Source organism: Ictalurus punctatus, chromosome 27 (assembly GCF_001660625.3).
Source record: "Ictalurus punctatus breed USDA103 chromosome 27, Coco_2.0, whole genome shotgun sequence".
NCBI classification, from domain to species: Eukaryota; Metazoa; Chordata; class Actinopteri; order Siluriformes; family Ictaluridae; genus Ictalurus; species Ictalurus punctatus.
In genome coordinates this window covers 8,888,208-8,914,495 of record NC_030442.2, presented here as the reverse complement: position 1 = coordinate 8,914,495, position 26,288 = coordinate 8,888,208, and the positions used below count along the sequence as shown (strand labels likewise).

At 39.8% G+C, this 26,288-nt stretch overlaps 1 protein-coding gene across 3 annotated transcripts in view; it reads right to left on the bottom strand.

The window, feature by feature from the left end:
• Positions 1 to 5,239: 5,239 nt before the first annotated feature.
• crtc3 (CREB regulated transcription coactivator 3) overlaps positions 5,240 to 26,288 on the bottom strand; it is a 51,099-nt gene continuing 30,050 nt past the window's right edge. The window contains exons 7-15 of one of the 3 annotated variants that reach the window (XM_017458557.3): positions 24,761 to 24,799; positions 24,135 to 24,220; positions 20,368 to 20,417; positions 20,003 to 20,220; positions 18,368 to 18,579; positions 17,907 to 18,107; positions 16,771 to 16,854; positions 14,638 to 14,836; positions 5,240 to 13,613 (exon numbers count right to left, since the gene is read on the bottom strand). In XM_017458557.3, coding sequence (XP_017314046.1) covers positions 13,441 to 13,613; positions 14,638 to 14,836; positions 16,771 to 16,854; positions 17,907 to 18,107; positions 18,368 to 18,579; positions 20,003 to 20,220; positions 20,368 to 20,417; positions 24,135 to 24,220; positions 24,761 to 24,799 — 1,262 coding nt within the window. In that variant the 3' untranslated portion in view covers positions 5,240 to 13,440. The remainder of the gene's footprint in view (positions 13,614 to 14,637; positions 14,837 to 16,770; positions 16,855 to 17,906; positions 18,108 to 18,367; positions 18,580 to 20,002; positions 20,221 to 20,367; positions 20,418 to 24,134; positions 24,221 to 24,760; positions 24,800 to 26,288) is intronic. The other 2 variants (XM_017458558.3, XM_017458559.3) reach the window with 2 other exon arrangements.

Sequence of the window (26,288 nt, the reverse complement as noted above, 5' to 3'; positions counted from 1 at the left end):
TTGAGACCAGATCACTTTAATATTGGAAAGAGTATATGTTTCTGGTGACTAATAGTCAAGAGTTGAGTAATTGAGAATAGGAAGCACAAACTTAATTTATAGCAACAAGACATTTAGTGTCCTTCATGATCACAAAGGGAAAAAAAAAAAAGGAAAAAAAAAAAAGAAAGTGTTAAATAAGATCCATCCATTTTCTTTACCACTTACAGGGTCATGGGCAGCATGGAACCTATCACAGGGCACTCCGGGCAGAAGGTGGGGGACACCCTGGATGGGGTGCCAACCTATCACAGGGCACAATCACACACACACACCCATTCACACAATATGGACAATTTAGAGATGCCACTGGAGTTACCTGGAGTACCTAGAGGTAACCCCTGAAGCATGGGGAGAAAATACAAGCTCCGTGCACACAGGGCAGAGGCGGGAATCAAACCCCCAACCCTGGAGGTGCGACGCAAATGTGCTAACCGCTAAGCCACCGTCCCCCCTAAATAAGATATTAATTGTGGGGGAAAAAAAGCAACCCAAAATGCTGTCACTTCAAAAGTAAGAAGAAAGAGATATCCATCCATCCATTTTCCATACCGTTTATCCTACACAGGATCACGAGGAGACTGGAGACTGTCCCAGTGGACTCGCACAAGACAGCGGACACCCTGGACGATAAATTTGCTAAATTCTCTAATAACATATTTACGACACTTATAACCGTTCAAATCATTCATATCCTCCGAGCAGCTTTTGGATCTTCAATTGTAACCTTCGCTCCAATTCTTCTTGACATATCAGTTATAACTCTCTCAAGCAAAAGTGAAACTTTTTTCTGTCGACTTCCACTATGTTTTGGATTTTTCACACATCACATAACATTTTTGAGTACTATTATGTTGATGTTAAAAGAAATAATAAAGTAAATAGAGGTACAACCACAGGGGACACAAACCTTTTGCCTTAATTAAATGTGCTTTTTATGGTCTTTCGTTACAGTGTTGCTTACAATTACAGGGTCCCAAACTACGGAAAAAGAAAAGCAGGATGTGCACAGTCACATTCCATCCCTCTCTTGGTTTTACGATAGGCGTTCCGCAGACAGAGAGGACATGGATAACGAGACTCGACACCATATCAGCAAGCTCACTCTGATATGCTATTCAAAATACATTATCTACAAGCAGGAAGAGCAGATAGCGCATGTCATAACTCCCACACATCCTGCGATTCTAATAACGACACGACCCTGGAAGCAAGGCTGGCAGCATATGATAAATGCCTAGTTTTATTTAAAACGTCTTAAGAAAAATACATAAACAGGCATGAATCACCTCAACAGCAGCCACGCTCACTGATCACACACATCTGTGAGCTTATAAACTGTGGATGTTAACAGTAAGGGTTTGTAAACCGACGCTCCTATAAACTGATGCATCATGGTACACACTGTCCACTTCATGAACATTCCTCTGTGCCTGACCTCATGCTGGTTAACATCAGCAGTTTAGACTTGCTGACAAACATCCACGGAAAAATAAAGTACATGCAGGTTTGATTAATCGAAGATCATAGCAGGTCTAAGTACATATATCCTCTTATGTGTCACTGAAATTACGCATTCATAATGTTCGACGATATTTGGTTATACTTGAATCGAGATAACATTTGCAATTTGTAACCAAAATACTTCACTAGCTACAGTGAGCCTGTACCCACGGTAACCTCAAACTCCAGTTCTTGGCTGACAGGAGAGCGTTCTGAGACGCTTTTCTGCTCACCACGGGGGTAAAGAGTGGTTATTTAAGCTACTTCCTGTCAACTCAAACCAGTCTGGAGTTTCTCATTTAACTGCTCTCAACAACAAGGCATTTCCCCTATAGACCTGCTACTCTCTGGATGTTTTACCATTCTGTGTAAACTCTAGAGACGGTTTTGTGTGAAATCCCAGGAGATCAGCAGTTTCTGATACACTCGAACAAGCCCATCTGTCACCAACAACCAAGTCACTGAGATCACGCTTTTCCACATTCTGATATTTGATGTGAACATGAACAAAGCTCTTGACTTGTATCTGCATGATTTTATCCTCTGCTGCCACACGATTGGCTGATTAGATTAGTTACATGAAAGTGCAATTGTTATTTAGACCTTTCAGGAATGTCTTACAAGACAATCTGGTCACGTCACAATTGACTCAGACACATTTTTTCCCCTTCTTTTGTTTGGCAATCTGTTCAATCAGTTCTTTCTATGCATTTCACTTAAAATGCATGAACTGTAATTATACCATAATGTTGAATTATCATTTCTGATTGGTCAGAAGGTGGTGATTAATTGTCTATCGCTAGCAGGGACTTGTATGCAGATTAATAATAAATCAATTTTTAAAACAATGTTATTTAACAAAGAAGAAAAAATCTTAATCCTTAATATCATGAAGCGTTCTGCAAGGAGATGTAATGTTTATTTAATATAAATAAAGCAGCCCCTTTAAGTGATCGGCCACAGAAGAGTCTGCAGGACCATGGACTTCTTGTTAACATGACAAGCTGCATTTTAATTCATAAAGAGAGACAGAGTGTAAGGATTCTCATTCAGATGAGTCACCGTGCTGTGCATCTCAACATATTTTTCAGAGAGATGGAGGAGCAGTTCTTGTCCTCCTCCCGTACAGCTGCCCTACATAGTGGCCATGTGTATCAGGTGCCAGATGTGGTATCTTTCAGAAATAACAGCTGATTGATATGCATCTGTATAGGTGTGAATAGCCACCATGTGTACTGTATGTAGATACGTTTAAAAATCCTGTTTTAATCAAATGTTTGAAAAGCAATTACCTGCCAAAGACTTGCTAGTATTAAAAAGACACAGTCAGTAAACTGTGCGTGAATGGGAACTTCATCTCTAGGCATCCTAGGCTAAAGGTTAAACTACAGAACATCTGCGTGGTAGCTAAAACAACTCGCACTGTGAAAGCCCACTGGGCAACAGATGTTTTCCCTCCACCTTTATGTCAAAATATGCACAAACATCAGGGCAGAATGCAAAGTTAATGTGTTGTAAGGGTGCAAACATTTCACATTCGGAAGAAACGAAGAACTTGTGCATCTTAATACCATTTATCCTGTGGACACCTTTTGAAATGCACTTTAAATCCTATAAAAACAACAAGCTTCCTTTGCATGCTGGTGTACAAACATCACCCATCCTTGCTCTGAGCCAACAATAATTCAACTTCGCCTTGTCTCCTTCGTAGATGTCAAATAAATACAACTGAGCCTGTCACGGATCAGGGATAGTGGCACCAAAATTAACCAGCGGGTATCTTGGGGTGTGTAGACCACAGGGTCTATCTGAGATTTGTGTACTCGTGTTGCGCAGTAGTTAAAGAAAGCACAGCAGCACAGTTCCCCAACATCAGAAAGTCCTTGTGTACCTACCGTGTATGTACAGTGGACCTCAATTACCGTGTTAGTCAGTCAGTGTAGGGGCGAGTGTTTTGGTCGTAATGAGATGAAGCTGAAGTATTTTAACTCAATTTGGGATAACTGATGGAAAACAAGTCCAGGAAAACACACAGGAATGCTGCTCCTTATAGAGCTCGGAGGTCTTCAAAGGTGGCAGAGGGAATAGAAAACAGTTCTGAGTAACATTAGAGGGGATTAAATAGACTTTCCAAAAAACACATTGTGTAATGCGCATAATTTACCACAAACCACTAGCAGGAGTGAATGTCAAGTGGAAGATGATGGCACATGGTAACTGCTTGTTTCAATTATAGTTGCAGCTTTCAAAGCAGACATCTGTGGGAAAGACACATTCATATTAGACAATGCATTTCAGTTACATTTACAAACTTTTCTTTAAACGATTAAAGGTAGACTACCTTGCTTTAATTACGAGCATTCGTTCATGCTTGTGTATTTATTTCCACATGTAGTTCATTAATTACACACATTTTACATAAACACAAGCAGAATTTCAGGAAATTCTCATTATTGGCAGCTTGTTAGAAAAAAGACGAAAATAAATATCTAAAATCCACATGCACAACGAATCATATTCTAAGTTTACAGCATATATTGAATTCTTGAGATGGATTGATGAGTAGATGTTGATTCATTTTCTATAACCGCAGCAGCTCTGACAGTTCTGGCTGCAAGGCGAATCGTTTATATGAATGTGCTCATTGTAATACATGATTGTTTCTATAGTAACAACCTAGTCATAGAGACTCTTGGAGAAGCTCACAAAACGAGATTGCAAAAAGTGTGTAATCATGAATATGATGACGTTTTCTGTGAGATGTTTATTTGGCATTTTTGGAAGGAGTCTCCAGTGTCGGTGCTTTGTAAGGAAAATAGTACTTGATACCAACACCAGGTCTAGTCCTTCTTGTTACTAATTTATATACCTGAAATACCCTTCAAATATACGTATACTTTCAAATATACAAGAAGGAAGCTATTGAAGAAAACTATTTCAGGAATTTGACCTTGATCCTGTTTAGATCAATTCCAAACTCTACACTATATGGCTGTCCTAGCATGACAATGCCCCTGTGAACAAAGTCAGCTCCATGAAAACACAGTGTGCCAAGGCTGGAGTGGATGAACTCCTGCACAGAGCTTTGACCTCAACCCCACTGGATACCTCTGGGATGAACTGGAACTGTGACCCAGGCCTCCTCACTCAACAGCAGTGCCAACCTCACTAATGCTCCTGAGGCTGAATGAGCACAAATCCTTACAGCCACGCTCCAACATCTAGCGGAAAGCCTTCCAAGAAGAGTGGAGGCTATTATAACTGTAAAAAGGAAAGAAATCTGGAATGGGATGTTCAGCAAGCACATATACTGTACTGTAATGTACTGTAGGTGTTATGGACAGTACAAACCTTTAGCCATATAGTGTAATTAGTTCATCTGCTGGTTACAATGAGAATTCTATAAAAGTCCTACAAACACACACACAGACAGACAGACAGACAGACGCACAGAGAAGCTGATAAGATACTACGTAGCGGAGGCATACAAACAGAGGCTGGTGGGAACGACTTTTTATAGCTTCTATAATGTAAATGACAGGAACTATAAACACATCAAAAGTATAACGTTGTAAAATTGTTCGTGTTGCAAACTGTAGAAAACTGCAATAAAACAATTAAGGAGCAGTTATAGGAAAATAATCACCATTGGCTGGTAACAAACTCTGCTTTTTTAATTTAAAAAAACAAACAAAAATACAACAACAACAACAAAAAAACGTATTTACTTTTTTTGCACACAGATGTCAATAACTTTACAGGTTTTGAGAAGAAATACAGTTCTCTTATAAAGGGTTAAGGTATGTTCTTTATGAAGTTAGATTAATTGAAACAAATTATGGTATAGTATGCAACGAGTTTTGGAATTTTTAATCAGGAGTGTGTTTGCTGCTTTCTAGCAACTTTTGGTTGAATTTTCATTTCAAAATATCAACGTGTGTGTGTGTGTGTGTGTGTGTGCGTGTGTGTTCGCTCAACAGCAGGCACCGGGCAGGTAACATTAATCTCGAACACAAGACCATTGGTTGCATTGGTGATCCCATAATATCCAATCTGCATTATGCATTCAATATATTCATCACATATGGGGGAGAGGAAAAAAAAAACAAAAAAAACAAAAAAAACACAAAAAAACCGCAGCAAATTAAGAAAAGCCTGGAAAATTATGGCCACCGAAACTCATAAAAATAGAATTCAATAAAGTTCCTAAATTCACAAAATGCAAGTCTAGCACCCTTAAACACTCTTGAACTGTATTCTGTAATTCTGCTGTATATAGAATTACACAACAGCGTTTTCCTGTTTGAGATACAGTCGAGTGACAAATTAAAGGGAAAAAAAAAACCTCAATAAAAGTTTCCTATTAAGCAACAAGAAGAGCTTCAGCGCACCGTGGCATAGATTCGTCAAGTCACAGGAACTGATGCCCAGAGGATGTTCCCTCAGTTGGTGTTTTGATGATGGTGGTAGAGACTGTTTTCTAACACATAACATCAAAATCTCCCACAGGTGCTTATCTGGGTTGAGATCTGCTGACTGTGAAGCTCATAGCATGTGAACATTTTGACACTCAAAATGTAGACGGGGCGGGCTCATCCTGGAAGAGACCACACCCGTCAGGACAGAAATGGTAAAAGGTAATCAGTCAGAAGAACTTGGTATTGAGCCAAACAATATCATCAATTGCTCCACACTATAACAGAGCCACTGGGATTCCTTATAAAAGATTCCTTAACTATCCTAGGAACCCGCTTTTTTTTTTTTTTGACAGAAGAGAGTACGACAGAGTCATAGATGCAACTTCACAGTGTTACTCATACTTCACTGTATTTAAAGCCAAAGCGGCAGAAGATAGAGGGCACAATATTAGGAGGTCATGCATTTAGCAATTGTATGAATTTTTTTGAAGGGAGATCACCTGAGTCAGTCTATTAGAGTATGAACATTATGGATGTTTATTAGTTCTAAGATGAAAGTCCCAATATTTCCCTGTAACTATAGCAACGAGAGCAGATGTTCGAGTTTCCAAATGGACGTGGTAATGAAACAGTCATGATCGGCTAATCTCATACACGAAAAATAACCCGTGTGAATGTACATGTACCCTCTTCATCTCAGTGAGACCGGTGTTTAGAAGACTGGATAGCAAAGGAGTAACAAAGCCTGCAGCACATCAGGACACTGGATGTAAATCAGGAATAGTTTACTTCACACTCAGACTTCTGAAGAAGCAAATGCCATTGATCAGAAGAGACCCCAGAGTGCAGTGACCTTGAAAATCAGGCGTGATGTCTGAAGCACTGACGTGAGTGATGAGCTGCAGAGTCAAGGGCACAAGAAATGGACATTCTGCTGCATTGGATCCTGCTCACTCACAATAGAGAACGTCACAATACAAAGAAGGTTGACAAATCATAAATCCATTAGCTAGCCCAGCAAGCTGGTGAAAGCTCCTGTGTGCTGTTCAGTCCCATGTGCTTATTCCGCAGAAACCCACTTAACTAAATCATCTGATCCGATGTTTGTAGTGCAGCAGGTGGTGGGATTCAGAATGAGTAGTGCACCACAATGAAGCACATTTTGTTTAAATATCCCAAATAAATCCTTTTCCTAAAGTCAATAGATACTGTGGCTGAATAAGAGTAGAAAAAACATTGGTGACTGCTAGTCTAACGAGCCTACGTGCTGCCGGGCGACTACGAATATGAAAAAACTCATAACTGGACACTTAATCTTCTTGTCTAAGGGGGCCTGAGCTACTAATTTGTCCACGGTGTAAACACAAACAGCATTTCACATTTCACGTTAGTGTCCTCTCTCCTTAATAGGGGAATTAGCTTTACTGCCCAACTCCAGATGTCTCAATGTCTCCATTCCTTCTGTAAAAATGTACAGATCTTCCTCATCATGCAATACCCAAGATCCATGTTAAATTATTTAATTACAACCTTATACAAACTAGCAATAGACCTCTCTCCATCTATTTATCCTACATAGAGTCATGGGGAGCCTGGAGCCTATCCCAGGGTACACCCTGGATCGGGTACCAAGCCATCGCAGGGCACACATTCACACAATACGGACAATTTAGAGATGCCAATTAGCCTGCAATGCCGGTCTTTTGGACTGGGGGAGGAAACTGGAGTACAAGGGGGAAACCCGCAAATCAGGGGGAGAACATACAAACTCCACACACAGAGGGCGGAGGCAGGAGTCGAACCCCCGACCCTTTAGGTGCGGCGCAAGCCACTAGACATAGACATAAGGGCTTTAAAATGATGCATCATTACAGATTTGTCAAGTACTTTTTATTTTATTTTTTTTTTATTTTTATAACTGTTACTTCAGCAGCTGGAAGCGGATGTAATTTAAAGCCTGAAAATGACCAGTACTACATGCAGTGTAGATTCCATAAAGACAGAATACATTTTAGGTATTAAAGAAGATCTGAGTAAGATAGGACTAGGAATGTGTGTAATCTGAAATTTAAGACGGCGCAAGAAATTTAGAAAGACAGAGGGTGTTCTTTAAAAAAAATTTTTTTTGAATCCTAACTTAAATGTAGTGTTGGTTGTAATAGATAGGAATGAGAGTTTAGAGGATAGAAAAGTGAAAAGTACTACAATGTTAATAAAGTACTACAATGTTAATAGGGCATGAGAAGTGCACGAGAAACTCTAATTAGAGTCTAAAGTCATTAGCTCAGCGCTAAACCCCTGTGGCGAAGTGATTTAATGAGTAGATTTGCTAAAAGAAGAGGAATACAAGGTGAAATACACAGTACAATAACTCCGACTTCATAGCCTTCCTATGCTACACTGATGCATTTTTTTTTCTTTTAAAACACACGATTCTTTGATAACGGATGATTCACTTATTGTCTTCCTCTGCAGTCTTTTGCTTAAAATGGCTTAATGGCACTGATTAATTGCTTGAACTGGGTAATTTAAAGACAGCATGTCTAATGACTCCATTCCTCTAAGAATGACAAGTTAACAATCAGCAATTACACAATTATTACAGTAAGACTCTTGCAGGCCTGAACCGCACTAAAGCTCTACAAAGCACTGCTCCTCCTGTACATCATGAAATGTTGGATTGTGTCCCCAGTCGCATATTCCTCCCTCTCTCCTTTAATGCACAGCACTGAGTTTCATCTTTCCAGTGTGAGAAAGTGTAATTTTTCACAAGGTTCACATGCCTCAGTGAATTTCTACAATATATGAAGGTGTCAAAAAAGCCCATTGTGGTAATTAACCTTTTTTTTCCTCTTCTTCCTTGTACTGTTTTCTAAGAACCAAAAGGATTACTGTAAATCTGGAGATTTACAATCCTGAGTCAGAGTCGAGCTCTGAGCTGTCAAACAGCTTTCTTCCTCTAGTTTTAACAGCTTTCACTAAGCCTCCCATAGCCAAAGAAGGACTTGTTTGATGAAACGCACCTCTCAGAGTTCCCGGGAGAGTTCAAGGCAAGGGTTACTTTCATCAGAGAGAGACGTGAAGTGAAACAAATCCTCCAGTAAATTCCCTCGTTGGCTCACAACAGAAGATAATGGTTGTCATCTGAAACACACCCGAGTCCGGTGAAAAAAAATTAAAGGGACAAAAACACAGTTTTGTGCCAGCACAGTTGTAACATCATTACCATTCAAAGATTAAACATATCCATGGCTAAATTAACTTTCGATCACTTCACAGATTTCAGTTGAGTCAGATTTCCTGATCATTCGCTTTTAATAAATGCACATACAGAAGGGTGTAATAGAGTTCAAAGCATTTAAGTGAAACTGGAGATTATGTCTTATGAAAAGAGTAAACAAGGTTAGCCATGTGGTCGGCCTCCTAACAGTTTAAGTGAATACCAGAGCTGGCGAGTGTAAATAGTGTGCTCTTATCATGCCCATCCTCTGGCTGTACACCCTGTTATTACCAGTGTTTTTTAATCCATTATCAGAGGGACTGTATCCCAGGAGTAATAACAGACCTGCTCAGGCATTTCGCCACATTCAGACGATGGCACGCACTCTTTCAAGCCGACATACAGCATTTTTCACTCTGGACTAAAAGACGAGACGCAAACTCCGTACATCAGGCTTTATAAATGAACTGAATTTCTGTGCTCAAATCTAGACAAGCAGACGACAGCTGGAACTTCAAAACGGAGGATGGAATCCATTTAACCAGTTGTTTTCAACCATAAAAGAATTTCCTCTTCGATTGATTTAATTATTATGCATATTTCAGTTCATAAACAATGTAATAAAAGCATCATGCATTTAGGCAGCAAAAAAAGATAAACAACTATTATTGAGAGCAAGGAATTTCTCACTCAGTAGTATTCCACGCATAACAAATAACAGGCTGAAAGACATTGCTGTGAATGTTTTGTACATACAAATATCTTCGCTGCATCTTTCTCTTCAAACCACCACATGAGAAGGTGTTCATCATGAAACAAGGACAAAGGTGCCTCTCACCAGTGTACTCCTACTTTCTCTTTTTCCTGAACACAAACAGGTGAAATATATCTCGCTGCCTCCATCTACTGGCAAAACAAAAATACAAGAAGGAAGACTGTAGTGAGATCATTCTTTCATGAAGAAGTCAGAGAAAACAAAGCGAAATTCAATTCTGTGTTAAAAAAAAAAAAAACCTGAAAATAAAAGTGATTACTGATAGAAGGGTGTGTGACAATTCATAAAGAGAGACAAAAAGGGTTTTATTGTTTCTATCAAATCAAAGTTAAGCACTATATGTCACAAACCAAAAGCATTATGGTGTAGTATTATTTTAATATCTGAAAAAGAAAAGTTTAAAATGGCATAAAAATAGCAGTAACACTAGTGAACAAGAAATCTCTTTTTAAATAACAGAACTGTACATTTTAAAAGGCGACTAAAAATCATGAAAAAAAGAAAAATTGTAAAACACCACCAAACACCCCCTCCCCCCCAAAGCCCCCCTCCAAATAGGAAAAAAAATGTTGCTCTACAAACAATACATATCTACCACTAAAAATTGTAGTACAGACCAGAATAACAACAACAAAAGTGTGTGTGTATGTGTGTGTGTGTGTGTGTATGTGTGTATGTATATATATATATATATATATATATATATATATATATATATATATATATTTTTTTTTTAAATCTAACATTTTTAGCACAGGGCTTGGAATAGGGGGAAGCATCACAGTACAATCAGAAGGACGGTCACGAGGTCAGAGCCCAGCGACGATAAGGCAGAAGACGACGAGACGTCCCCTATAAAGGAACAGCCTGCTAGTGCCATCTGTGAAAAAATACACTCTTCTATAGCTGGAGCTCGGTCACAAACTATTGAACTGTGTAGAAGCATCTACGTTAAAGTCTGCATACAAAGTGTTACAAACGCAAAGTGGACACAGACAGGCAGTGAGAGTTATTAGCCATACGAAAAGAGAAGTACGCTATGCAAAACAAGACGCAGCAGAAACCCTGACCTCTGAGCTGCATCATACGATGAAGAAATACAAGAAACAAATAATCAAACCCACTTCTTTGACTGCAGAGTCTTTATAATCTTTTTTTTGCCTGCTTTGTACGTACACAACCTCTCCTGCCCCGCCCACTCCCTTCAAGTGCACACACCACAGAGCGTTGATTAAAATAAAAGGTGGACATGGTATACACATAGTACTGCTATTGCCGTGAAATGATCTTAAATAACGTTTTTTTTTTTTTTTTTCCTTAGAAGAAAAATCTTCTTACAGAACAAAAGCTTACAGAACCCGGCCAGTCCGAAGACTGTGATACATGATATGATTTAGTGATCATAACAAAGAACATGCATTCCTGAGCGACATTACTGCACAGAGACATTTCCTTTCAAAATTTGTTGGTCATTTTAGTGTGGCAAGTTAGTGCATACATTCCAAAGGCCTGTTTTTTGTTTTGTTTTGTTTTTTTTTTGCATACATCATGTGCAAAATCACAGCGACATCCATAGCCAAAAGGAATTCAGTCCCTCATAAAAAGAGAAGAAAAAGAGAAAGAAAAAAAAAAAAACAAGTGTATGGTTCCTTCTGATGATCAGTGCAAACATTTCAAAGCCTGCAATAAATGCAATGCATAATGTGTACCATGTCCACAATTAAACATTCTGACCACAGAGGGAATGCAGGCCAAGCGTTCATAAAACCACCACAAATCATTCACATAAAAAAAAAGACATAGTAAACTCAGAGCTTGTCAGATTGACAGATAAAAACAAACAAACAAACAAACAAACAAACAAAAAAAAAAAACATACAACACATATTACAAGTCAGTATAAAATGTATAAAGTGAATATATAGAACTGGTATATAGTATTAAATATACAGGTAAAATAGTTCCTTTCTCATGATCTGGGATGTTCCAGCCTTGAGTTTACTCTTGATACTAAATTCTGCATAGCCAAAAGCATGAAGAGGGCTTCCATTCACAGACTGGACCAATAAAAGATACAAATATACTCTTCCAGAATGATAGCAAAATCATAGAAATTTTAACTCCTACTTATAAGTTTTAGTTCTTAAACTTTTTTGTAAACAGTTTTCCCTTTTTGAAATTATGAGGCATACGTATTTGTGATTAAACATTTCTTTCTTTCTTCAATACAAAAACTATATAAGCAAAGAAATTCGAAAAATAATGCTCTGTACAGAAAAGCCTGATTCCCTCATCTCTCCATTTGTAAAATGTATCTCTGAGGGACAGAATTCACTGAAACCCTTAAGCTCGTGTTATGCGGTCTGGAGGGAGGGAAATGGCTCGACCCACCCTGCTGGTGCACATACACAGTGCATGTGGTGCATCAATATGAGCTGCGATCAGGCAGATTGCTGGCTCCTTCTGTTCCACAATGCACCACGCTGTTGTGTATTCTCTCTCTCTCCATCTCTCGCTCTTTCTCTATATACAATCACACACTGCAGACTGGACAGTGCTGGATAGGCCCCGCAGTCGGCCGCTATTTGGCATACAATCGGAAACCGTTTCTGATTTCTAACAATCGTGCCTGAAAGCAAACATGGCTTTCTGAATGTAAGAATAGCACATTCTTTTGGTTATAGCCTTTAGAGACCCATGATGTGGTGGAGCAGGTCAGACAAGTCTTGTGTTGCAAAGCTGCATCCATTTGACAGTGCTGATTGTCAGGTCCATTACAATCGCTTTTGATTCAAACAGGTTCTTTTTAACTAGGTGAGTTAGAAGCGATTAAAGATCGAAATAATAACAACCACAGTGCCGCTGTATAATAACTCCTGAAAGGTAGTTATGCAAAAAACAAATAAACAAAAAAAACTACACCCACAAAGATGTAATGCACATTTATGCACATGTTCTCCATTTGTATTTGTTTTTCAGAATGCTGGAGGGATTCATCAATTCCCAGCCAGATGTTGGACTGGCCACTGATTAAAAGATCTTTTTAGTCCTGGACCAGGCTTCCTGTGTGTGTGTGTGTGTGGATGGAAAACGGGTGTATGAAGCATTCAGAGAGAATTCTTTGAGTGTGCTCACTGTGAATATCACAGTCATCACTGTCGCGAGTGGCAGATGGAGAACATAGAGTGAGAATGGCCCCTGAGAGACGATGCTCCTGTGAGTCACAGTAACGTGTGAACATCTCACCAGTCACTGTACATGAAGCTGTAGTGTATGCGTGTGAGGGGAATAAAGGGCCGTATGTTTTTGTATTGTGTGTGAATGCGTGTAAAGTATGATTGGGTTCTGCTGTTGGAGTTTTACGCAGCATCGGACATCCTGTCTCAAGCGAGTTTGTTTGTGTTAGAGAGAGAGAAAGAAAGAGAGAGAGAGAGAGAGAGAGAAAGACAGAGAGAGAATGAATATGCATGCACACGTGCAGCTCCTCAGAGTCTGTCACTGCGAAAGCTGTCTTCCACTGAGGGGTCGGACAGAACCATGTTGGGGTCACTGAGCATGCTCAGTCCATCCAGGCTGAGAGGTTCAATGCGAAGCTCGTCCTCCAGGGGGAAGACCCCGTCCGTATCAAAACAATCGGGCATACTAGGACTTGACTCATCTGAAAGTGGGAGACAGTGATAATATCATTTAATACATTTTAGAGAAAGGCTCCAGTACACTGTTTGACGGATTAGGTTTATTTTACATTAGGATGATGTATCAGTAAACCATTTTATCCAACTCTTGAACACTGAAATAAATTCTACGTTCTCCAATGTTTATGTTTTTCCTAATGTTGTACTCACTTGCAATCAGGCAGAAACCGAGGCACTTGCATGTTTACTCTGAGCTATAATTCTGTGCAAAAGTCTCAGGCGCCTTAATGTTTTAAAATGACAAATTTTGTTATAGGTGTTTATTTTATGATTTACTGCATTACTGAGTCAATACAAAAACATTTTAGATTTCCCAACAAAGAAATGAAATCTTACAGAAAAATGTTTGCATGTCAGTAAAGAATGTGACATGTTACATAATGCGCCACTTTTCAAACTGAAGCAAGCGCAGCAGTCAAAATCTTCAGAAGTAGTGTGGCAGATCATCCAAGATGCTGAGTAAAACTCACCAGCCAAATTCCTTATAAAAGTGCACAAAGTGTACCTGTGACTACTGGGGCATTTTTTTTTTTTTTTAAAGCAAAGGGTTGTCACAACAAATACTGACTTTTTTAGTTTATTAATCTTTACATAAAATCTCATTATTTTTGAAGGCATCTTTGCTTTACAGATTTTTGTGCACGTGCTTTTGATTGATGATCTTGGTAACTTCCCACTGAAAAAGTCATCCCATCTTTGAAGACAGGAATTATAAAGCTTTAGAGCTAAATTTATAAATACCTTAGACTGAAAAATGTACGTTACTTTTGAATAAATGTTTATTAATGGCTCAGCAACTGGCCTTCTGTTATTGAGTTTTCTTTGCACCGGGAAATGCAAAAAATCGGGACATGGTTGTTTACACATTCTCACACTACAGGTGCAGTAGTGGTTCATTTTAAAAACACTGAAGTATTCCTTTAACACTGTGCTGGGAGAGCTTTAAGAGTGTTTCTTGTACCGACTGTTTTCTGTAACAGACTTTACCTGTGAGTATGATATTGGGTACTGCACCTCCACAGTTAGAGTACAACATGTTAGCCTTCATCTGCAAGGGGTCCTGCAGGTTGCCATGGCTACCGCTCAGGCCCATAAGCGAAGCTTGGGAGTAGTAAAGGTTCGAGGAGGGGTCAAATCCTCCAGCCATCGAGCTCATGGCATACTCCAGCATATTATACTGGTCCTGCTGCAAGAATGCAAGAAAAACAGGAGACACACAAAATACATTTTTATACAGAGAGCCCAAATTGACACGTGTTTTTGCTACATATCAGCACTGGGCAGGGTTAAATTGAACATCACCCATTCTAATTAGCTCTGTTTAAGAAATCAAGCCTTCAGGCTGTGACTGTGTAAATGAACATGTGAAGAATTTTCCTGTGTGATAGAGACACATGACCAACAGCCAATGCAAACTGGCTACATCACTCTCCTCTCCTCTACACCTATATCTGGTGTGCGGTGGGCGTTCTGGCGCACTATGGCTGCGGTCGCATCATCCAGGTGGATGCTAGACACTAGTGGGGGTTGAGGAGACCCCCCAACAATGTAAAGCGCTTTGAGTGCCTAGAAAAGTGCTATATAAATCTAAGGAATTAAGGCAAAAAACAAACGTGAAAAATAAAAGACAATGTCTGTTTTTGTAATTACTGATGTTCTTCTCTCCGGTAAAGATTTGATCTTGTTTAATACTTGTCACCTGCTTTGGGTGAATTCGATGTAATGAAATATATTTATTCAGTAAAAACAGAACTGGCATTAGTCATATATTCACATTATAAAGCTACAATTGTACGAACATGACTTTTACACCATACAAATCACGAACATGTATAGACACAGCTGTTGAGACTGCAGGTTTGAGCGCAGGAGGGCCAGTCACGGTTTACAGTCCCCTAGGAAAGTATTCCAACAGCATGGCCAATTCTATTATATTTTGCTATACATTGAAGACATTTGGGTTTGAGATCAAAAGACGAATACAAGATGACAAATCATAATTTCCACTTCCCTTTCCTCATACTTACAGCTATCTGTGTTAGACAATTTAGAACATTATACCTTTTTGCTTGAACCCACCCATTTCTTCATGTGAACAAAAATACTGAAACAAGCGACTGATGGGTGTTTCTTGTTAAATTGATTGTTTAAAGAATTAGCTCTGAATGTCTACTCTTAGTTTGAGGCCTAGGTTTCGCTTGTGAAGAGTGCATTTGTTGTTTAAAAAAAAAAAAAAAAAAGAAGAAACCAACATGAACACCAGAGAGCTGTCTAGGGGAGAAAAGCAAGACATTTTGAAGCTGAGAAAAGAGGGAAAGTCTATCAGAGGCATTGCACAAACAAACATTGGGCATAGCCAATACAACAATTTGGAATGTCTTGAAAAATGAAGAAACCGGTGGTGTGCAATCAACCAGCCATGGAACAGGTCGGTCAAGAAAAACACCAGCTGATGACAAACATTGTGAGAGCTGTGAAGAAAAACCCATCATCACCAACAGCAGAATGAACTGAGAAGTCTAGAGAAACAAGCAGTCTTCCAATTCACAGAGAAAAGCATCCAATCTAATTGGGAGGAACTTAATCATCTAGCAAGACAATAACCCAATCATCATGAGGGGAAAAATTTGAAGGTTTTAGACTGGCAAGTCAATCACCAGACCTTAACCCAGTTAAGCATGCATTTAACCTCCTGAAGGGAAGACTGAAGGGAGAAACCCCCCGAAACAAACAACAAATGAAAGAAGCTGCAGTACAAACCTGGAAAAGCAACATAAAATAAAAATTTAACAGTTTGGTGATGTCACTGGGTCACCGGCTTGATTCGCAACCAAATATCAAAATGTTATTTATTTTAAGACTATCTATTCCTATACTTTTGCTCAACTAAACACTGGGTGGTCTTCCTCTAAAGGTGCCATGTTTTAAGTTGTTTAACATATCTAGATGTAATATCAGGAACTGATATTTCTGATCTATTGTCTCACTCGTCTTTTGATCTCAAACCCAAATGTCTTCAATGTACTGTATAGTGAAAACCATATAATTAGCCTTGTGTTGGAAGTGTTGGAATTTTCTTGTGTATATGAAATACTGTTGGAACACGAGTTCTGTTTTCACCTGGTAGGATGGACACTTGGACTGCCGACCAGAGAACTGCTGCTCCAGGAATGGATCGTTGAAGAAAACACTCATGTTGTTTGGCTAATAGAGGACAAAGAGAACAGATCGATTCTTAAAGTCACATCACATACATACGCAATAAGGCATGCATGAACTGCATCGGGGAAAAAAATGGTGTGCTTTTACTTTGCATGTACTCTTAAAACACATGCAAATTCTACTAATATGACTATAATACTAAACTACTTTACTTATACGTCACTCACATTACACAAGAACTCAAAGTGTGTTAGTTACAGTGTATAGACATCTTGAGTATTGACTAAAATGCTTGATGTAGAACAGAAGAACCAGGATTAATAATTAAAAAAATAGGGAATTTAAGTATTTAAAGCCGCAGACACAGATAATGGTGACCCGTGCTATTTTTGTCCATGGGCTGAGTTTGCCTTAGTACACTGCTCTACTAAGGCAAACCACCATTTTGAGTGTTTGGTACTTTCCGAACATACGATCAGGTAATATGCCACATCATGATACTTGAAGGCAATTCTGAATACTGAAACCCTGGAAATCTGAAAAGCGAAGTCACTGTCTGTTTGGAAACTACAACTGAAGGAAAAACTAATCTTGTAACTCCTCTCTAGCAGAGCTTTAGTGTAAAATTATTCTTAGACCCTGGCCTGTGTGTACTAGTATAAGGATATGTTTTTGTCATCATAGAGTCAGATTGCCTTGCTCTAGTTAGAAAAGTTAAAAAGTGCCTAACTTGTCACTCTGTACTCGCTAAGTACAGAGTACTTTCTCGCTAAGAAAAATAAATAAATACTGAAATGGCTGTGTCATGGAGTTTTTCTGTAGGTAACAAAAATTGTGCAATACATATAAAAGGTTATTGCTTACGGATTTTCATTTCCATAGTTTGTCGTTAATTAACATGGATTTATTTCCATTCACCATAAACGTCCCTAAATTTGCAAGGCAAACAAAAACTTCACAAGAGATTTCCTAAAACTACTGCAGCAAAAGTAATAGTAAACACTAAAAAAAAAAAAAAGATAAGACATAAGTAATGATATTTTGTAGCTCCTCCCACTTCTGTGGTGGAAAAATAAAGCCTAAGAGTAACTCACAGCACTGGAGTTGAAGTCCATGTTAACGTTCTGCAAAGGGGAAACAGGCTGCTGCTGCTGTCCTCCCTGAGGCTGGCGCTGTTGGAGCTTGGATGGATGGGACTGGGTTGACTGCTGCTGCAAGGCCTGCTGAGATTGCTGGTAGAGAGGGTAGGGAGGAGGCGGCTCCATCGGCAGGTTGCTGGTGTCCAAGGGGACCCCCTGGAGAGAGTAAAAAAAATTAAATTAAAAAAATGTTACATCACTATGTACAGGATGTTTCGGAAAAGCGTGTTCCTGGCCCAGTGCACCGCAACAGATTTTCAGCTTATCCATTTCCAATTTTCAGCTTATCCATTTCCACAGAGCTTTCAAGGGAGTTTGAACATGCTCTCGCCTCTTTACACATCATGCTAAAAAGCAACCATCATTCTAGCTCTAGTTCTAGCTCAGACTGATGAGTTGCTGTGGAAGTGTCATACCTGTGTGATTGGAGAGAGGGAGGGAGACATAGTAGGTGAGAGCTGCTTCCCCAGGCTGCGGCGCTGCTCAGAGCCAGGAGAGAGCGTCAGGGGGCTGATGGGAGCTGGTCGTCTCCTGGGCGAGGTGGCCATGCCCCCTGCAGGAGGGCTGTTGAGTGAGGAAAGCCGCAAAGAAGAATGGATGGAAGGGTTGCTCAGAGAGGTCGACAGACCTAAAAATAAATAAATAAATACATTTTTTTGTAAAAAAAAGAGAGACCAGATAAAACTAATAATTTGAAACTAAAAGAGAAAATGATAATCCACTGTTTTGTGGGACTGAGAAGGCACAGTTCTCTTCTGGAACTTTTAGCCTTTAGGTGCATTTCCACTAGAGCAGTGGTCAACAACACTCTTCCTTGAGATCAACCTTCCTGCAGGTTTCATCTCAAACCAAAATCTAACACACCTGTTTTAGTTGATCAAGAACTTCTTAAGGAAATGATTAGATGGTCAGATGGGCACGATTACGGTTGTAGCTAAAGACTTCAGGAAGGTGGATCTCCAGGAACAGGGGTGGTGACCACTGCTGTAGAGGAACCAGGGCCAATGAGTTCATGGCCCACAGTTCCACTACTCTTTACAGTTTTCATACACATTCGGTTATTTTCTATAAACTAAGAACTACCTATAGACTAGTGAACAAGCCCAGCAGTCTAAAAAAATATAATAATAAATTTTAAATAAATAAATAACATACATCAAAGTTTACATTAAGTAATTAAAAAAATAACCACACAATTTGATTATGAAACCTCTCCATGTTCGCTGTGATACTGTGCATTTTCAGCACACTGTGCTTTCATCAGTCACACAGTTTGCTTCATTTGATTTTTTTAATGTAAAAGGTCATAAGCCAGGATAGATCCAGAAGCCATTAAATCTTCAAAAGGCTCTGAAACCTTGATGGAAACTTGACGAAAGCGAACAAGTTTATTAAGATCATGCCGGATCTTTGTAGTCTCCATCTGTCCTCTCTCACTGTCACACTAAGAGATTGTTTGTGAGCTGCTGGACCACTGAGGACAGGGAGAAAAGAGCTGTTGATAGGCAGCCAATTCAGGGGTCAAAGTTCACTGTGATTCGGGAATTCAGCCAATCTTCCTCCAGTTCAAGGGATGTTGGCAGGAGCATTGGGACAGCCGAGTCTGTTCCCAGACATGGGCCTGAATGGAAGGTCCAAAGCTCAAGAGAGAGTTGAACCGAATGAGAGCAATCAGATAGCGGAAAGAAGGGTGGGGGTGGGGGAGGGTTTGGGGCACGGATGTGCCTGTGCGGAGAACAAGCTGCATTTATTCATCACACTATGTCTAAAAGAACCATGAAACAAAGGGCGGAGTGTTCACCAAGGCACTTGAGCAGCATGACTTCTGCCAAGTTCAGCTGAGGAAATGTACATTTTGTGTAAGGATCAGTCACAGATATTCTGCATTCTACAGACAAACAAGCTATGAACAGTTTAGGAATTAGGATACGATGCATCTCATATGACACTTTACTAAGGTTTTTGCCATGTAATCAGTAATTACAAAGTTTCACATTTTGTCAACAGCGCGCACACACACACACACACACACACACACACAATGACCTCACCCTGAGAATTTCCGATTCCAAGATGCATCATTGCAGCAGGCAGGTTTCCTGTGCTGCTGCCTCCGCTCAGGTTGGGGTAGCCCCCCTCCTCAGGGTCAAGGGGGGTGGGGAGAGGAGAGGGGAAGTGCAGGTTACTGAGGTCCGGTAGAGAGCCGCCTGTATTTAATGTGCCCTGGTAGTGAGAGAGACCAACATTCTGCTCCGGAGATGGGAATATACTGCAAAGAAGAGAGAAGCGGAGAAGAAGAAACACGTATATGTTAGGCATGGAATCCATTGTTAGTGAAAAACAAAAAATGTCAGTTGAAGCAAACAGAACAGGAGTGTTCATAACAACAGCTGTAGAAAAGGCTCTTCAGACATACTTGATACCAGGCACTTCACAAGATTTGGGCCGTGATGAAAGGGACTGCACCTGCCACAAAGGAAGAGTGAAGATTAGGCTGTCAGCTCATTTCAAAAAGGGTCTAATGCACGTAAAAATAAAAAATAAAAAGAACAGCTGCAGACCCACAACTATTGAACACAAGTATGGACAAATCATAAAATTTGTTAGCTAGCCCACCAGGCAACTAAAATCTCCCATATGTTGCCTAGTTGCAGGTTTTGGCTGCCCAGAAACTGTATGTAGTATGCAGAAAGGTTATATGACAGCACTGTGCTAAACCTTTTTTTTTTTTTTTTTTTTTAATTAAATCAGGGCATACTTATATGCAGTGCCCGTCCTAGCCCATTTGGTGCCCTAAGCAAGATTAATCCTCAATGCCCACCCCTACAAATAAATAAATAAATAAATAAATAGATAGATAAATAAATAAATTATACAACACTAATTTCTCGCATTCAATAATATTTTATTTACAACTGTGGATAGGCATAACCACAAAAAAGTTTACCTTATTATATGCGCAATACAAAGCAAGCGCTAATATTTTTTTTTATTAAAAAAAAGAAAAAATAATAATAAACAAATAATAGAAATATAACAATACTGTCATTTAAACACTCTGCTCTACCTGCATTCGTTTCAAGTAATGTATGCATTTAGAATTTTACCTACCTGGCCTTCCCTGCTTCAAAATCATTAATAATATAATAATAGTCATGTGAGATTTGACAATGTCACGGTTAATGGCAATCACGGCCAGACTGCTGAGACGCTCCTGTGACATGGATGAGCTACCGGTGGTTTTTGTCGCATCTCAACTAACAATCTTGATTGCCACTGCCAGTAATATTTCAGCAGCATTAGCATTCAAATTATGCCATGATCGTTATCGTCCATAACGCGGTAAAAACACGGAACCATCAACATCAATGACACTCACACACACTTCACAGTCACACGGACAGTGATGACTGATAATTATGATGTACTTTTTAATTTGTTTTTAAAAAAATACATTTTTAAAAAACCACCAGCGATGAGTGTCCTGTTGCACTTAATACAGCCGTGCACACACTGCCGCTTATTTATATTGGCACTAGGGGGCGCCAACAAACCAATTCGACCAAATAAATTTTTCTGAGGCAATAAAAGACATGAGGAACGTTAAATGTGGCTCGGTACAAATACGGTGACGCCGTAGGCGGCTGCCTATGACCCCTAACGGATTGACCGGCCCTGCCTGTATGTTCCTTATTCTGAAAACATAATCCATAATTTGTGCATGCTTCTGCGAAATCCATTTAGTAAAAACTTTTCTAATATCAAGCTGATTGTGTCTCAGCTAATGTGAGTAGTGCAGCAGGTGGTGGGTTTTGGATTACAGTACTATAGTTAAAGCATTGAAATGTACTGCAACATAGTGAAGCACATCAAGCTACATACCCCTAAAGGAAAACTTTTTGTTTTGTGAAAATCAATTAGGTATAGAGCCTGTAAGCCAGTGTAAGAACAGCAAAATACCTGCCTATAATGCTGTAATCATAACAAAAACTCAATGAAAGCATATGAAATGGTGAAGATTGGAGCTATGTGATCGTAAAATGATTTGCTCTGCTTAAATCTGCTTCCCCACTTACGGACTATCAACTAAAGGAACGGTCTGTAATTTTAAAAGCTCTCTGCTGCCTGCAAGGTGAATGCAGTGCTGTAGGGATGATGCATTTTTGTAGGCCAACCCAGAAATTAACATCCCCCTGGTTCCCTGTACAAAAAGCCAATAGGATTCTCCACTGGCTTTTGGATTATTGCAGTAAACTCTGCGACCAACACAAGTTAATGATTCTTACACATTTTGTTCATCAACATATTCTTCACAAAAGACAATGTTTATGAATTCTGAAGTCTAACTACAATCGCCAGAAATAAAAAGCTAAAGTTAGGTTATAAACAAACCACACCATCGCGCATGGCGCTTTACAGCACTATAATTTGAAAAATGCTCCAATTGGAAAATAATATAAATTGATAAATCTACAAGTTAGAATAGTTTACAAGAGTGCGAGTATAAACACAATGAGGCTGTAGTAGATGAGTTTTCCTGTTCGGCGTGATGACGTTTAACGCCCCTGACAACCTCCGTAGTCCCATTTAGCCACTTGTTAGCAACTGCCTTTTTCAAGACTATAAAAGACACATGACTTAACAAAATCATGAGTGGGGTATTACTGATATATTTTATGTCGTAGAATAAAACGTGAAAATATCTTGAGCTTGTGTTAACCACAGACCTTATTTCAGGCATTTAACCAAAAACTCACTCTTCAAAAAACTCACTGACTTCAGGGGCAATGAAACCAGAAGTGCAAAAATGCCAACTCGTTTTTGGGTTTTAGGACTCGTTTTTACAGCACTCGATTGTAATTGCGGTGAAATCACAGACAAGTCATCCCCTTCCCCCAACCAATCCCCATTCTCTCTGCTGCGTGGTGTACTGAATTTTAAGGAAAAGCGGCGAAGATCAGCCGCTCTGTTCTGGCTAAAAGGTGGAGCTATTCTACAGGGTACAAGATGAAAAAAAGCCTGAAATAAAGAAACTAACCAGAACAATTACACTGCAATATTGCAAATTACAGCTTCTTTAAGGCATCTTTAGAAATCATTATTTCTGTAGACACTTGGACGAACACCACAAGATGCACTTTTAAGAGTATCTGAAATTGGTCAGTGCACCTACACCATGATGAATAATGAAAAACAAAGAGACCAGCTTTGTGTTAATAACACATAGGGATGTCACGATACCAAAAATCTAGTAGTCGGTACCGATACCACCAAAAGTACACGATACTTGATACCAAAGTCAATACCACGGTGTGGTATAAAAATAAAAAAATAAAAACTCTCCTGGAGGACATCCTCCTCTAGCTGATACTGACAAAGAGAGAGAGTGAAAGGGCGGGGGGTATTTTAGTTAACAAACACTATCGTGCACTCCTAAACACGCGCACACACACACGCATGCACACAGACGCGTGCGCGCGCGCACACCCCCACCATATACTCTGAATGCATTAGTTTAAATTCACTGATATGGTGGCAGACCAAAAAGATTTATTAAAAGCATGAACATGTGAATAATTATTAGTGAAATTAGGCTACATGTTGCTGACAGGACACGGGCTGAATGGCGATGCATGGTGGCCCATTAGGAGGTAGTTTATAACATCGCAATGCGTTCGCGTCGTTAACAAATAACTGGCTATCGCAAACATTACATGGAGCATAACGTTAACTGGTTTCACGGCCACAAAGCCAGCTGCCTCAAACAAACATAATATAGGACCTGTCTTTCAGGTGCTTCACCAAATTCCAGGTGTTTCCTCGCTTTGTTTGAAATGAACGATAGCATCGGTTGCACACTGGAAACCGATACTAGCTTTCCTCTCTTTTCCTCTCAACGAGTCAGGGCGGAGCTAAACTTGTTAAGCTAAGCTAATCTTTTGTAGTTTTTCCCGTGTGCTTGTAGGCGTTCCTCCTCCTCTTCACTTGTGGACCGACTAAAACACTTGTGCGTATTTGCTGCCCCCTTTAGGTTCGGAAGAATCGTAACCATGGAAATGCAGAAAAACAAGTACCATAACTTTTAAGAATGTTGGTACTGACTTGGTACCGAAGTATCGGTTCTCGTGACATCCCTAATAACACATGATGTACTGTGCAGCTCGAATACATTCACTTGCTCACCTTTTTGGCCTCCCACAGCTGCCTGGGCAATGGTTTACTCACACCAATAAGACTCTCCTCATTAGGAACAGCAGGGAAAGAAAAGACTGCAGAAAAATGGGGGGAAAAGACATCCATTTGACCACAGAACATGCTGATATAGAAATACAAAAGCAATCATAATCATCCTCTAAAAATATTTGATTTCATATTTAGTTCATTCATATTTAGAAATAGATGCATTAGAAATTCCTCATTTGCTAAAAGAAAAAAAAAAAAGAAGATACATATTAATAGATAAAAGTCATTCTCCCTGTGCCTGACCATTCTTTCCAGTAGGGGACACTAATAAACGTCACAAGAATAGTACAGAATGAACCTCAGCCCTGGAAGCAACAAAACCATGGTTATGTAGATAGTGAAAACCACAGGGTATTTTAATATGCAGGCAAAAAAAAAAACAAAAAAAAAAACATCATTCCTATACAGCAGTTCTTTGGGCACAAGAGAGGTTCAGTGAAGGTTGTGCACTGTGTAGAATGCCACAAGCAGGGTCAGTAACCTGATGCAACATTACCTGTATGTCCATATTCTGCCCACATACCTCCCACACACACACACACACACACACACACACACACACTTACCATCTCCTGTGCCATCCACCTCTGCTTCATTCATGCTGGCTACATCACCACACCAACAGAGCAAAGAAGAAAAGACAAGAGAGAAATTTTTACAATGCAAAGCAATATCTTACATTAGGCAACAGATTCGTTTAGCACAAGTATCTACCTGTAGCAGTGCTATAAATGCTGCAGGCTTTCTAACACTGATGACCGCATGAATGAATGAATGAATGAATGAATGACAGAAAGTACCAAAACACTGATACTACATTATTATACAAATAAAAGGTTTTTCCACATGGTTTATAAATAAGCAAATACTAATTCTAGAAAAGAATTAAGTTTTAAATGTCAAGCTGTCGATGTAATGGCACGAAAAACACTTTTTAACATTATGAAACATTCATAATCACAATTTAGAAAGGTTTTTTTCCCGATTTTTGCATCCCAAAAGCAATATCTTGGAGAAAACCAGTGCAGCTTGTAACCAGCACAGCCCGTAACCAGCGCAACTAGTAACCAGCGGAGCCCATAACCAGTGCAGCTAGTAAACAGTGCAGCCAGTAACCAGCGCAGCCCATAACCAGTGCAGCCAGTAACCAGCGCAACTAGTAACCAGCGCAGCCAGTAACCAGTGCAGCTAGTAAACAGTGCAGCCAGTAACCAGTGCAAGTAGTAACCAGCGGAGCCCATAACCAGTGCAGCTAGTAAACAGTGCAGCCAGTAATCAGCGCAGCCCATAACCAGTGCAGCCAGTAACCAGCGCAGCCAGTAACCAGTGCAGCCCATAACCAGTGCAGCTAGTAACCAGTGCAGCCAGTAACCAGCGCAGCCTATAACCAGCGCAGCCTATAACCAGCGCAGCCAGTAACCAGTAGGTGTTTTTGTACTTCTGTAAAAGATGGCTTTAGACTATAAAGTTTAGAGCTTAAAGCTGCATTGGTGGATGTTACACTCCCCATAGCACAAATATTTGATTCATACAAACTGAGTCACTTGGAGTGCACACTTGAACCACCCATAACAGAGTTCAGGCCCAAGCTGAGGCCTTCCGCTGCAGCCTGGATTTTGGAGAATGAGATACAATGCTGTGTCTCTTCAAAACAATTATAAGAGGAGCTGCTCTAAGAAGGGGGTGGTGGGGGTGGTGGGGGGGGGGGGGGGACTGTAAGAATCAAAGGAGAGGCATTGTTTAGCATGCAGCAGAGAGATCCTTTTGAGAACAGGCCTTCTTTCTCCTTCCCCTGGGTGCACTGGGCCAATGCTGGCTAAGTGCAGGATCACCTCAGGCCTTAAGCCAGGACTCTCTGCTCTGCTCCACAGCTCCAGAAGGGCAGATCATCTCAACACCCCAATCAACACACATAATGAGGGCAAGAAAATAAAAAGAAAAAAAGCAACTGATTATCCTCTCAAGTACACTCTCTTAAAAACTATAATATAAATGCTCAACCTAGGACTTTGCATCGATTCAAATGATTTATGAGACACATTTTCACTTTGTGAGACGAGTTGTTCTGACTAGCAACAAAATACAAAATAATTC